The 14,573-nt window shown below is 45.3% G+C and overlaps 1 protein-coding gene across 1 annotated transcript in view; it reads right to left on the reverse strand.

Annotated features, from left to right (window-relative positions):
• Positions 1 to 4,761, reverse strand: part of LOC139240808 (inhibin beta B chain-like) — a 42,298-nt gene extending 37,537 nt beyond the window's left edge. Inside the window, exon 1 of the mRNA XM_070869286.1 lies at positions 4,665 to 4,761. Within this exon, the coding sequence (XP_070725387.1) occupies positions 4,665 to 4,761 (97 nt within the window). The remainder of the gene's footprint in view (positions 1 to 4,664) is intronic.
• Between the last annotated feature and the right edge of the window lie 9,812 nt (positions 4,762 to 14,573).

Below are 14,573 nucleotides of genomic sequence, written 5' to 3' on the forward strand. Positions count from 1 at the left end.
TGACCATTCAAATCAATGTATGTCTCATGTATTGAATGTCCAGCCATTATAGGCTGAGGAACTGTATAAAAACCCTGTGTTTTCTTTGTTCAGGGAGAGCAAGTGAGGAGAGCTCAGGAACAGGTTGACTGCAGACTTGACTCTCCCTTGCAAGAAATTAAAGACTACTTGAATCTTCAAATCCAGACCTGGTGTTGAGTGTTAATTTTAAATACTCCACTACAAGGCTCATCAGGGGCTGACTGCTCACTGATTCACCAAGTTCTCCACTGATCAGTCCATGTGGGACCTGAGTATTGAAGATTGACTCGATCACCTTCTCACCTCCAAGTAGCCAAGCACGCAGAGCTACCCTGCTGCCTTTTGACATCGGAGGGCACCAGGAGCCCAGTGTCCTGGCTTTCTGTTTGAAAACAACCCTTCTCTTTGGTAGTTTTCCTGACCTGACATCACTCAAATGTTTTAACTTCATGCCAGGTTCTTTTCTTGAAGACTACGTTTGTGTCATCTACCCTCCATAAACTAGACTTGTGTTCCCTGGACTTGGCCTCCACAGCCTTCTGTGGTAGAGAATTCTACAGGTTCACCATCCTCTGAGTGAAGAAATTTCTCCTCATCTCGGTCCTAAATTTCCTACCCTGTATCCGGAGACTGTGACCCCTTGTTCTAGACTTCCCAGCCAGGGGAAACATCCTCCCCGCATCTAGTCTGTCCAATCCAGTCAGAATTTATACGTTGCAATGAGATCCCCTCTCATTCTTCTAAACTCTAGTGAATACAGGCTAAGTCGACCCAATCTCTCCTCATACAACAGTCCTGCCATCCCAGGAATCAGTCTGGTGAACCTTCGCTGCACTTCCTCTATGGCAAGTGTATCCTTTCTGAGGTAAGGAGACCAAAATTGCACACAATACTCCAAGTGCAGTCCCATCAAGGCCCTGTATAACTATAGTAAGACATTCTTCCTCCTGTACTCAAATCCTCTTGCAATGAAGGCCAACATACCATTTGCCTTCTTAACTGCTTGCTGCATCTGCATGTTTGCTTTCAATGACTGGTATACAAGGACTTCCAGGTCCCTCTATACTTCGACACTTCCCAAACCATCACCATTTAAATATGTTTTTCCTACCAAAGTGGATAACTTCACATTTATCCACGTTATGCTGCATCTGCCATGTGTTTGCCCACTCACTCAACCTATCTAAATCGCCTTGCAGCGTCTTTGCATCCTCCTTACAACCCTACCTAGTTTTATGTCGTCAGTAAACTTGGAAATATTACATTTGATTCCCTCATCCAAAATCATATATACATATACAGTGAATAGCTGGGGCCCCAAGCACTGATCCCTGTAGTACCCCACTAGTCACTGCCCGCCACCCCGAAAAAGACCCGTTTATTCCTACTCTCTGTTTCCTGTCAGTTAACCAATTTTCAATCCATGTCAGTATATTACCCCCCAAGCTATGTGCTTTAATTTTGAACGCTAACCTCTTCTGTGGGACTTTATCAAAGGCCTTCTGAAAATCCAAATACACTACATCCACTGGTTCTCCCTTTTCTATTCTATCAGTTACATACTCAAAACTCCAGTAGGTTTGTCGAACATGATTTTCCTTTCATAAATCCATGTGGACTTTGTTTAATCCCATTGATATAATCTAAGTGTGCCATTATCATATCTTTTATAATAGACTCTAGCATTTTCTCTACTACTGATGTCAGGCTAACCGCTCTGTAGTTTCCCGTTTTCTCTCTCCCTCCTTTTTTAAATAGTGGGGTTACATTTGCCACCCTCCAATCTGCAGGAACTGTTCCATAATCTATAGAATTTTGGAAGATGACAACCAATGCATCCACTATTTACATGCCTCCCTCTTTTAGTACTCTGGGATACAGATCATCAGGCCCTGGGGATTTATCGGCCTTCAGTCCCATTAGTTTCTCCAGCACTATTTTCTTACTAATAATCATTTCCTTTAATTCCTCTTACTCACTGGACCCTTGGTTCCCTAGCATTTCTGGGACGTTATTTGTGTCCTCTTCTGTGAAGACAGAACCAAAGTATTTATTTAATTGTTCTGCCATTTCCTTGTTCCCCATTATAAATTCTCCTATTTCTGTCTGCAAAGGACCTACATTTGTCTTTACTAATCTTTTTCTCTTTACGTACTTGTAGAAACTTTTGCAGTCAGTTTTTATGTTTCTTGTAAGTTTACTCTCAGACTCTATTTTTCCCCTCTTAATCAATCTCTTGGTCCTTTTTTGCTGAATTCTAAACTGCTCCCAATCCTCAGGCTTGCTACTTTTTCTGGCAACTTGGATCTAATGCTATTCATAATTTCTTTTGTTAGCCATGGTTGGCCCACTTTTCCTTTTGTGTTTTTTCCCCAGAAAGGAATGTATAACTGTGGCAATTCATGCATTCGTTCCTTAAATGTTAGCCATTGCCTATCCACTGTCATGCCTTTTAATGAATCTTCCAAATCTATCATAGCCAATTCATTCCTCATAGTTTCCTTTGTTTAGATTTAGGACCCTCGTTTCAGATTGGACTACTTCACATTCCACATGCCTCTTTACCACCACCCCCCCCCCCCCCCCCCCCGCCTTGGTCAGTCTGCTCGTCCACCCCACAGTCTGCACTCTTGTCCTCAAGGGTGCAAGAACCTCAAATCTATTGGACAAGTGCAGGGACTGAGGCTCCTGCAATACTACCTCCTGGATCCCCTTACCTGCCTCACTCGCAGTCACACCCTCCTGTCCCTGACCATGTGTCAATTCTGAAGTATTTAATCTAGAGGGTGTGGCTGCCTCCCTCCCTAATGTCTCGCAATGTCTGCAGCTCAGAGTCCAGCTCCTCAACTCGGAGCCAGAGTTTATTGAGCCGCAGATGTAGTCGCCCTGGACCAAAACATCCAGAAGCTCCCACATATTGCAACAGCAACACATCTCCTGTTTTCCCCATTATATTATTTAATTAGTTTAGTGTTAATCAAGTATTTACCTTATATAGTTTATTAAATTAGTTAAACAAATAAAGGTTAGTTATATGCTATATGTTAATTTAAAAGAGAAACTTAACCCACAATCACGACCAATCACTTACCTGCCTTACCTGTGATGTCACACAGCAGAGTTCTCCTCACCCAGAGCTGTACGATCTCCTGGGAGAGGCAAAAAAACAGATAAAAACCCAGGCCAATTGGGGAAAAATCTGGGAAAATTCCTCTCCGACTCAACCAGGCGATGGAAACTAGTCCCAGAGATCACACTGGCCGTATACTGTGGTCTGCTCTGGCTTTTATCCTCACTCTCGGGCCTCGGTCTGCTCCCACTCAGGTACGCCGCCACTCGACGGAAAAAGTTAGAAACAACAAGGCAAAGCAACACCTCCCGCCCCCTCTTCACCGAACTCTCCCACTTACCAAACTCTTGTTTTCTCACTCTGAGCTGCTGCACTCTATACTAACAGCACCCAGCCCTCGGTTTTTAAACGGCTTGTGGCTCAGATGAGTCACCACTGGTCAGCTGTTTAAAGAACAGGTTTTAACTAGTTTTAACTAACTGGCTGTTTAGCAAACTGCTGGAGAGCTGGTCGTTCAGCCTGACTGCCTGCCTCTCTTCCGCGCGTACATCCGCGCCAGGGTGTCCTTGGAGATGGAGCACGCGGTGTCCACCGGTACGCTCGCGGCCTTCCGCGAGAGGTGGGCGCCGGAGGGGCTGGAGTGCTCCATCACCCCCGGCAACCAAATTTTAATTTGATTGTATGTTTTAAAGTTTAATTTGTTTTAATTGCCGGTGTTTTTAGTGTCCCCCTCCCCTTTTATAGGGGGCACTTGGAAAAAAAAATTTGATTTTAGTGCCCAAAAAAAAACAAAAAAAGAATACAAAAAAAATCCCCCCAAAAAACACAAAAAAAGGGCCTTGAAAATGTTTGGTGTGTCCCCCAGATCGGGGGGCACTTGATTTAATGTTTGTTTTGTTTACTCAAAAAGAGTTGTCTCTACTTCCGCCTGAAAGAATCCTAAATATTTAACTGTTAATTTTACTTCGAAGCTACTAGCAATTGCCACTAGCCTCCAAATGGTTTAAGAGAGATTAACCCTTAAGACTCTCCCACTTACCAAACTCTGCTTTCCCACTCGGAGCTGATGCACTCCAGCAGCAGGAAGGACCCCCCCACACCCACCAGCGCTATTTAAAGGGATCATCTCCTGCTTTCAGGTTATTTGCTGATTGATTTCTCCTGGCTGTTGGCGAGTTTGTCGAGTTGTTTCTTGGTTTGGTGGCTTTATTTGAAGTTGCTGAAGTGGCCAAGGATTGGTGTGGCAGGTTACTTGCAAGGCTTCTGCCCAGACCTATCGCTCCCAGACACGGTGCGGTTGTTTGTATCCTCCTTGGCCTGCAGCTTGACAGGGAGAATGAGCAGAGGCCACACAGAGCAGGACAAGCTGCTGGGAGAGGCAGGAGGAAGAGGAGAAGGGCTCTCAGCAAGAGGCCATATCCACCCAGGGTCTACAGGGAGCAATTCTCCGACCTCAACCTCAGCGAGGAACAGTGCATGCAGTGTCTCCGTTTTACCAAGGAGGTGCTCACTGAAATCTGCCACCTGCTGCAGGCAGAGTTCCAGCCTCAGTCCAGGGCAGGGACAGCATTGCCAGTGGCTGTGAAGGTGAACGTGGCCTTGAACTTCTTCATGTTGGGCTCCTTCCAGGCTGGAACAGGCATTGTTTCCAACATCTCCCAGTTCGCCATCCACTCCTGTATAAGGGAGGTGAGTGAGGCTCTGTATGCAAGGAGAGTTGAATACATTTCATTCTCTCTTACCGGAGAGAAGCAGGCAGAGCGAGTATACGGCTTTGCCAGCATAGCGGGCTTCCCCCTGGTGCAGGGTACCATTGACTGCACACACATCGCTTTGCGGCCGCCACATCTCAGTTCGGAGATGTACCGCAACCGGAAGGGATTCTACTCGCTCAATGACCAGCTGGTGTGCGACCATAGACAGTGCATCATGCAAGTCAATGCTCGATATCCTGGCAGCAGCCATGATGCCTTCATTCTGTGGCAGTCCGCTGTACCGTCAGTATTTGAGCCACCACGACAAACCAGAGGGTGGCGACTGGGCGACAAGGGCTATCCGCTGACCAACTGGCTCAGGACTCAACCCAACCACACGTGGGCAGCATGCATGCAACGAAAGCCATGCTGCCACACGGAATTTGATCGAGCAGACTATTGGCGCCCTTAAACAACACTTCCACTGCCTTGACTGCTCTGGAGGAGCCCTGCAGTACTTGCCAGAGCACGTCTCAAGATTGGTTGTGGTCTGCTTCATAACCTGGCCATCATGAGGGAACATCCCTTGCCACCAGCGACCAGCTGAGGAGGAGGAGGAGGAGGAGGAGGAGGAGGAAGTGGAAGGGAGGAGGTGACCGACACAGACCTTTTCTGGCTGGGCTGTTTGTCATTGAATAATCTGACTGTGGTACCAGTGAACACAACCCCAATTCCCCATTCACCAACAGTCCCACACCTTACCTTCCCTCTGTTACTGACCATCACAGGGTCCCCTTAGCCACAATGATACAATGAAAGCCATCACAAAACAAACATTCCAAACCAATTTTATAAATCAGACTATCCAATAATACATTCCAAAGTCAGCTAATCACCCTTGTGCATTCCCTTAGCGCCTGCCTTCAGTCTGCCTTTGCCTGTCCTAGTGCACCGACGCAGTGCAACCCCAGTGGGTTCAGCATGGCTGGTGGAAGGCTGCTGACTTTCAGTGGAGGAGACTGCAGATAGCCTTGGAGGACAACCTTGAGCATCTCTGGTCCTAGAAGGTCCAGCTTCAGACTGCACCACCTCGGCCTGGGCAGCAGCAGTCTGGGCGGGCTGGCTGACAGGAAATAGCAAGGGCACTGGCGGAGTGGCAGGGGTTGGAGGACAAATGCTGTCATCCTGAGCGAGGACAGCGGGTTCATGCTCCAAGGACGGCGACAAACTTTTGGGGGCAGCCAAAACGGAGGAGGACGCTCCATAGTCCCTCGCGGTTAACAGTGTCAAAGGCCTTTGTAAGGTCAAAGAAAGCCATGTACAAGGGCTGGTGCTGTTCCCTGCATTTCTGTTGCAGTTGTCGCGGTGTAAAGATCATGTCTGTTTACCCCGTAGTGGATGAAATCCGCACTGTGACTCCGGAAGGAGCTTCTCAGCCACATCAAATGTTCTACCCTCATCAACCCTTCTTGTTATCTCCTCAAAAAATTCAATCAAGTTGGTCAGACACGACCTTCCCTTAACAAATCCATGCTAACTGTCCTTGATTAATCCATGTCTTTCGAAATGAATTTTTTCCAAAATTTTCCCACCACAGAGGGTGGGCTGACTGGCCTGTAATTACTCGGTCTATCCCTTTCTCCCTTTTTAAACAAAGGTACAACATTAGCAGTCCTCCAATCCTCCGGCACCACATCTGTAGCCAGAGAGGATTGGAGAATGATGATCAGAGCCTCTGCTATTTCCTCTTTTGCTTCTCTTAATAGCCTGGGATACATTTCATCCGGGCCAGGGGATTTATCCACTTTCAAAGCTGTTAAACCCCTTAATACCCCCTCTCTCACTATGTTTATCTCATCTAGTATTTAACACTCCTCCTCCCTCATTGCAAAGTCTGTATCGACCCTCTCTTTTGTGAAAACAGACGCAAAGTATTCATTAAGAACCATACCCACATCTTCCAGCTTCACACACAGATTACCTTTATGGTCTCTAATAGGCCCTACCCTTTCTTTAGTTATCCTCTTGCTCAATATATTTATAAAACATCTTTGGGTTTTCCTTGATTTTACTTGCAAACATTTTTTCATGCTCTCTCTTTGCTTTCCTAATATCCTTTTTAATTTTATCCCTGCATTTCTATACTCCTCTAGAGATTCTGCAGTATTGAGCCCTCGGTATCTGTCATGAACCTCCCTTTTTTTCTTTATCCTACCCTGTATGTCCCTCAACATCCAGGGGGCTCTAGATTTGTTAGTCCCACCCTTTTTCTTGCTCTGTACCCTCAAGATCTCCTCCTTGAATGTCTCCCACTGCTCTGACACTGATTTACCTTCAAGTAGCTGTTTCCAGTCCATTTTGGCTAAATCACACCTCAGCTTATCAAAGTTGGCTTTTCCCAAATTTAGAACTTTTATTCCTGGTCTATCCTTGTCTTTTTCCATAACTACCCTAAATCTAACTGAATTATGATCACTAGTACCTAAATGCTCCCCCACTGATACCCCTTCCACCTGCCCAGCTTCATTCACTAAAACTAAGTCCAGAACCGCCCCCTCCCTTGTTGGGCTTGCTACGTACTGGCTAAAAAAGTTACCCTGGATGCATTTTAGGAATTCTGCACCCTCTATACCTTTCACAGTAATTCTATCCCAGTTAATATTAGTGTAGTTGAAATCCTCTACTATTACTGCCCTATAATTTTGCCCCCGACCTGTGAGAGGACAGCTCTGCGCGGCAGGCCCTGGGACATCGTGCCCCCCCCCCCCCCCTGACCCGCGAGAGAACAGTTCCAGGGGTCGGGCTATAAAAGAGCTGGAGCGGCGGGCTCTGGGACATACCACTTCAATCTCCAGCGCGAGCTGCTCCAAGTGTGCGATGATTTTGAGATGGGTGACTGGGTGACGTCATCAGAAACCCTGGTCGGCGTTTTGGAGTGTGGGCAGGAACATCGGCAGGGCCCAGGTACGGAGGAGTGGGAAGGTCGGGGCGGGATGAGTGGCGAGTGTTTGTGGCGAGATGCGGTGAATGTTTATGGTGGAGGAGCGGTGAATGAGGGTACGGGGCCCAGAAGAGCCGAGGGCCCAGGGGCAGCACGGGCCCAGCCCACACTGCGATATGTGTGTGCACTAGGTCCGTGCAGCAGAGCAGGTCTCCAGTCGTCCTGGTTAACCCTTGCCACTGGACCAAGGCCTCGCTCTGTCAAGCCCGTGTGGTGGCTGGTGTGCAACGGTCACCACACGTTAAAAAAATCCACACACAGACATCTTCCACCCCCTCAACTGTTCAGGACTGGAACATCGGGTCCTTCATCGAAACACCTGTGAACTCGTGGAAGCGAGTCATCCTCGCTCGAGGGACCGCCTATGATGATGATGATAGTTTTTGCACTTCAGAAATTTGCCCACATATTTGCTCTTCTAGCTCCCTCTGACTGTTTGGAGGGTCTATAGTACACTCCCAGTAGTGTGATCTGCCCTTTTTGTTCAACATATTATCCCTCCTCACAGCTGTAATTGTTTCTTTAATCAATACTGTGAGCCCCCCTCCCCCCTCCTTTTTACCCCCTCTCTATCCCATCTGAAAACCCTATAACCAGGAATGTTGAGCTGCCATTCCTGCCCTTCTTTCTGCCATGTCTCAGTAATGGCTATAATATCGTACTGCCAAGTGTCTATCTGTGCTCTCAGCTCATCTGCCTTATTCCCTAGACTCCTTGAAGTATATACCATTTAGCACTGCCAAACTCCCTTGTTGTCATTAACTGGTTTATTATTCTCCCATGACCTATTATCCCAGATCATAATGGCCCCAAGGTCTTGCTTCAGCTCATACTTAATGAGAGCTTGCCAATGGGACTGGCCTTTGTGTTGAAACTGAGATTAAAAATATTGTGACAACTGGAAGCATGATGTACAAACCCCACATCTCTGAGGAGGTTGTATAGGGGCACGAGTAGGCCATTCAGCCGTTCGAGCCACTTTTGATCCATATCCTTTGAAAGCATAACCTGATAAAATAAATCTGTCGATCTCCGTCTTGAAAATATCAATTGACCCCTAGCATCCACAGTGTTTTGGGGGCGAGAGTTCCAGATTCCCACGACCCTTTGTGTGAAGAAGTGCTTCCTGACATCACCCCTGAACGGCCTGGCTCTAATTTTAAGGTTACGCCCCCTTGTTCTGGTCTCCCCCCACCAGAGGAAATGGTTTCTCTCGATCTACCCCATCATATCCTTTCATCATCTTAAACACCTCAATTAGATCACCCCTTAATCTTCTATACTCGAGGGAATACAAACCCAGTCTATACAACCTGTCCTCATAATTCAACCCTTGTACCCCGGTATCACTCTGGTGAATCTGCGCTGTGCCCTCTCCAAGACCAATATAACCTTCCTGAGGTGCGGAGCGTGGAACTGAACCCAGTATCCAGACAGGGTCTGACCAGAGCTCTGTATAACTGCAGCATCCCTTCCTCCTCTTTGTATTCCAGCCCCCGCGATAAAGGCCAACGTTCCTTTAGCCCTTTTGATTACTTTTTGTACCTGTCCACTAGCTTTGAATGATTTGGGAACATGGACACCCAAATCCCATTGCTCCTCCACAGCTCCTAGTCTCTCACCATTCAGAAAATATTCTGATTTGTCTTTCCCAGATCCTAACCTCACAGTGCTCCACATTGAACTCCATCTGCCACAGTTTTGTTCACTCACTTGCTGACCCCTTTTAACTTCCTGCTCCTATTGACACAACTTCCTGTTTCTCATAACCCAGTGCCATCTGCACACTTTGACATACATCTCTTTGTTCCTTTATCCAAGTCATTAATAAATATGGTGAAAAGGTGAAACGCCAGTGCAGATCCCTGGGAAACACCACTTAGCACGTTTCATGAATCAGAATAATTCCCATTATCCGACTCTCTGTCTCCTACCTCTCCACCAATTACCGACCTGTGTCACAAGATTGCCTCCAATACCATATTTTTTGTATATGTTCATGGGATTTGGGCATCACTGGCCAGGCCAACATTTATTGCCGAAGAGAAGGAGGGTGGTGAACCGCCATTTCAGAGGGCATTTAAGAGTCAGCCATATTGCTGTGGGTCTGGACCGGGTAAGGATGGCAGATTTCCTTCCCTAAAGGACATGAGTGAATCAGACGGGTTTTTACGACAATCCCATAGTTCCATGGTCACCATTACTGACACTGGCTTTTTATTTCAGGTTTATTTCATTAACTGAATTTAAATTCCCCAGCTGCCGTGGTAGGATTTGAACTTACATCTCCGGATCATTAGTCCAGGCCTCTGGATGACTCGTCCATTAACATAACCACACTACTACAGTACCCGCTAAATGCTTTCATTGTTACTAATAATCCCTTGTGCGGAACCTTACAAATGCCTTCCGGATCCAACTCTGGATCATAATGGAATAATTTTATTAAGTCTACTGTGATACCAGGTTTTGAAGAAGGAGATGAGCTTTGAATTGTTAGCACCATATGTAGGACACTGTGATATATTCTTTATGACATCACAAACTCACAGACTACACAAGATGGCTCTTACAGGAACTTGCCAAATGACCCTTTTATTGTATTTACAGCAGCAGTTGCATTACCACAGTAGTCCACTAGATGGAGCCCTATATTACAGACACGGGTTTGGTCAGAGAATATTGGTGTCCTCACCTCATTGCATTTGCATGTGTGGATATGACAAACATTGCAGTCTCTCACTGAGTATCTGAAGCATCCCGAGTAAAATTGTGGAAAGTTCCACAAAGTATCTCCATCGGGAACTGACAATCGAGCTGCCGGATATTTGTAAATTGTCATTTGATGTGTGAAATGTAACTGGTTATAGGGAGCTAAGTCAATTGGTGTTAAAGGATCAGTTTCTGGAAGCAGTTCCTGATGATTTAAGAAATGTGGGCCTAGAAATTCGTCTCGGGCAGTGGTATACCCAGCAGGCTCATGGTAAATACTGCCGGTGTCGGATCGGCTGCCGGTTCTAGGCAACGCCCAAACATTTCTGGCCTCATGAGCTTTGAGATCTTGATGACTGAAATAGGCAGATAGATTCCTTCTCCCAGCCATCCCCGAGGGGTGCACCGAAATACCCAGGACTCAGGACAAGCCCTTGTGGAAATGTATTTTTATCTAAGCTGATACCAAACGGTATTTGTGTGCCTTTTGATTAAAATGGAGTCCTGGCCCTTCCAGAACTTTCTGCATTTTAGCAGCCAGCTTATTATGAACAGCTAAACCTGCTGTTAGATGGCTGATGGTTATCAGACAGCTAGGAGACAAGTCATGCTGAGACAAGTAACCCCCCATGGTGCTCTCCTATTGTCTACACTACAGGAGTTCCATGTCACCCCACCCTTATCTTCTAGCCATTATCTCTTTCCGAGACCTCATCCATTTGAAGCAAACAGGTAAACTGACCAGGAAATTGGATAATCCTGATACAATACAAGACAGGTGATAGCCCATTACCTATGACTCATGGAGTAATGGCCGTTTGGCTTTCTGATAACCCTGACAAAAGGAAATATCTGGATACCATTTCAGGACCAGGATATAGTAATTAACTCTTTATCTGTATTCACTGACTGTGAGACAGAGCAATACACAGGGAGAGGCCAGAACTTGGGTTTTACTGTATAAATATCTTGTGAAGCTGTACCATTGCGGAGGTTTCATTTGGCCCTTGACTGAGTGAAACCTACCCCTTGCGAGCAAGTAAATTAAAAGGGAAACTTCCATCGGAGCTGTAAGTGTCGGAGTCATTCTTTTCTGAGGTCGAGATTTCGACAGTTATTGTAGGTTCCACCGAGATGCATACTCTCTGTTCTGTGAGTAAAACGGATACAGGCATAGTGCCTCTCCAGTGAAAGGCTTCGGTGGCCAAACAAGGTGAGCCTTTGCTCACAAGAGGTTTCTTCACTGTTGAATCGCAGATGTAATCTGTTGTCCACAGCTGAGGTACTGCATCTACAAGACTCGGCATTTAAAAGTTAAAGGTATTTTTTTTATAACCATTTCTTTCTCAGCTCGCCAGCAGAAGAGAACAGGTTCTGGAAAAAATCTCGAGACAGCCCGGGGAAGGTTTCAGTAGGTAAAAGAAAGCGCTAGTCGATCGAAAAGGGTTCCAGGTTCTTATATGATAAGATTTTTATTGTTTTTAATTCGGAAGGGGTTCTTATGTGATAAGACTATTAAAAGAAAAGAAAAAAGAAAGCGCTAATAATCGATCGAAGGTTCTTATGTGATAAGATTTTTATTGTTTTTAATTCGGAAGGGGTTCTTATGTGATAAGACTATTAAAAAAAAAGAGCGCAATCGATCAAAGAGTTTGGGTACGGAACCTTAAGTTTTATCAGCTGTTATTAGGATAAGTTAAGGACTCGGTCTGTAGTGGCGTACAACGCAGACTGAGAATTTGTTTAGAGGTTATGATTTGTGTACTCACGGGAATATTGTTTGTTGTCCTTGTATTACTGTTGTGTGCAATACCTTTGTGAGTCATTGCCATTAGAGAAACGGGAAGAGTCACTAGGGAAAATTGTGATTCGGGAAAAAAAACACAAGGATTGATTAAGAAAAGAAACAGTAACTGATTGATCAACTACGGTTGGTTCGTGCCAACATATCTCACACACCCAGACTGAGCCCGAATTAAGAGCCTTTTCAGGCCACGTAACGGCCAGGAGAAGTGGGCGTAGAGAACTCGGTTGGCCGAAAGGATTGTGAGATCAGAAACTGTGGAAAATCTTAAATCATCCAGAATAGGTGCCGGAGCAAGTTAAAACACCACAAAAGGCACACCAGCCTATGTCATGCTCCAGAATTGTGGTCAGTCTTCAATTGACCAAAGAAACAAAAACCAGTAAAGTGGACTAAGGGTGAAAACAGGCCATTTCCACCCGATGGTTCATTTAATTTAGAGAGAACAACTTGTCTCCAGGAGTGTCTTATAAACAGAGATCCAGAAAAAAAAAAAGGAAAGTAATAGAAAAGGCCTGGGTTCCGATTCTTCAAGCCCATGTAAAATTAACAGAGGAAGTAAATCAAATGTAAAAAAAAAAAGAGAACCTGATAGTGACTTATGGAAAAAAAAAATGATGAAGCTAGTAAAAGAAAAAGCTTTATTGAATGGAGAGAGACTTGTGAATGTCTTGTCTTTGAATGAGAGTGCGTGAATGTCTTGTCTTTGAATGAGAGTGCTTCTGTCTTTTTTTCCTTGTGTCTGGAAACCTGTTTGGAAAAGTTGTGGAGCTGCCTGTTTGTTTTAGCTCCGCCCACTTTTTCAAACAAAGTGAAGTTTTTTAACCCTTCATAGTGTTGTCCTGTATGTGGGAAGTTTAAGACATTTTAAGTTAGAAGCGCAGGTGTGGATTTATTCGGATGAGAGGTTACGGAGCTAGGAAATGCACAAAGGATAGGTTTGTTGAGACATGGTCCCGGTGGTTAAAAGTTGTAATGCCTTTTTTTTTTAAAAAAGCCTTTGTGGGTCTCTCGAGGTGCAGGCTGGGGGAGTACACTCTCATTGTCCTTGGTGTAAATTCTTGGTACAAAAGCTTCTAGCTCAGTAAGAGGATTTTTTTTTGATAAAGAGTGGCAGTAAAACAGTTGAATTGGGATTTTGAGATATTTCAGGTGATCTCTTGATCAACATTTTGGGTGTATTGGAAAAATCTTGGGTTTGGAAGCCTTTTAATAAGATTAGAAAACAAGTACTTTACATTCTGTGATCTGTGAATCACCATAAGCATAAATGAGAAGTCCGTGTAACACACAGATTTGTCCAGTTCAGAAGCCCACACAAATATTCTCACAATGCTTAAAGGATGTGGAATGAAGTATCCCGGAATGCTTTCCAGAACCTTAAGCAGTCCCTCACTTCAGCACCAGCCTTGGGATTACCAGATTACACTAAGCTATTCAACTTATTTGTGCATCACAAGTCGGGTTTTGCACAATCTGTTTTGACTCAGTTACATGGGGACAGGCATTTCAGTACCCAACTAGACCCAGTGGCACGCGGACTATCGGGATGTCTTCCTTCGTTGGCAGCAGCTTATTATGCTATGCAACAGGCTCAGACAATAACTCTAAATCATCAGACCATTTTGTCTATCCCACACTCTGTCGAGATTTTACTTACTAAATGTGCCACCCAACACCTAACCTCCGCAAGAACCACTAAATACGAGGTCGAACTGTTATCAAATCCGAACCTTGTCATCAAAAGATGTACTACCTTAAATCCAGCCACTCTACTCCCCACGGAAGACGACGGCGAACCCCATTCATGTGAAATGGTAACCCGAATTAGTGACTAAACCACATATCAATCTAACAGATGTACCAATGTGTAACCCTGAGCTAGTGTACTATGTTGACGGATCAGCCTTACGAAATGATAGGGGCCAACCTAGAGCGGCTTATGCAATTGTAACTCAGTTTAATGTTGTCGAAACAGCCTCTCTTCCAGACTCCTTTTCAGCCCAACAAGCCGAATTGTTTGCGTTAACTCGAGCCTGTATTCTGGCTGAAGGACACACAGTTAATATCTACACTGTAGAGCTGATAATGCAGCTAAGTCAGCAGCTCTGTCGAAAGGGGGGATGCAGGTGTCATTGTTCCCACTAAGGAAAAATAATTGCTCAGACCCACCACCCACTATTAATGACGTGCTGGCCTTTCAGACACAGGCCAGTACGGAGGAGGTGGTGACCTGGACAAAGGATCAATGTTATAAAAATCCAGAAGGAA

The sequence above is a fragment of the Pristiophorus japonicus genome, chromosome X (assembly GCF_044704955.1).
Source record: "Pristiophorus japonicus isolate sPriJap1 chromosome X, sPriJap1.hap1, whole genome shotgun sequence".
Lineage (NCBI taxonomy): Eukaryota > Metazoa > Chordata > Chondrichthyes > Pristiophoridae > Pristiophorus > Pristiophorus japonicus.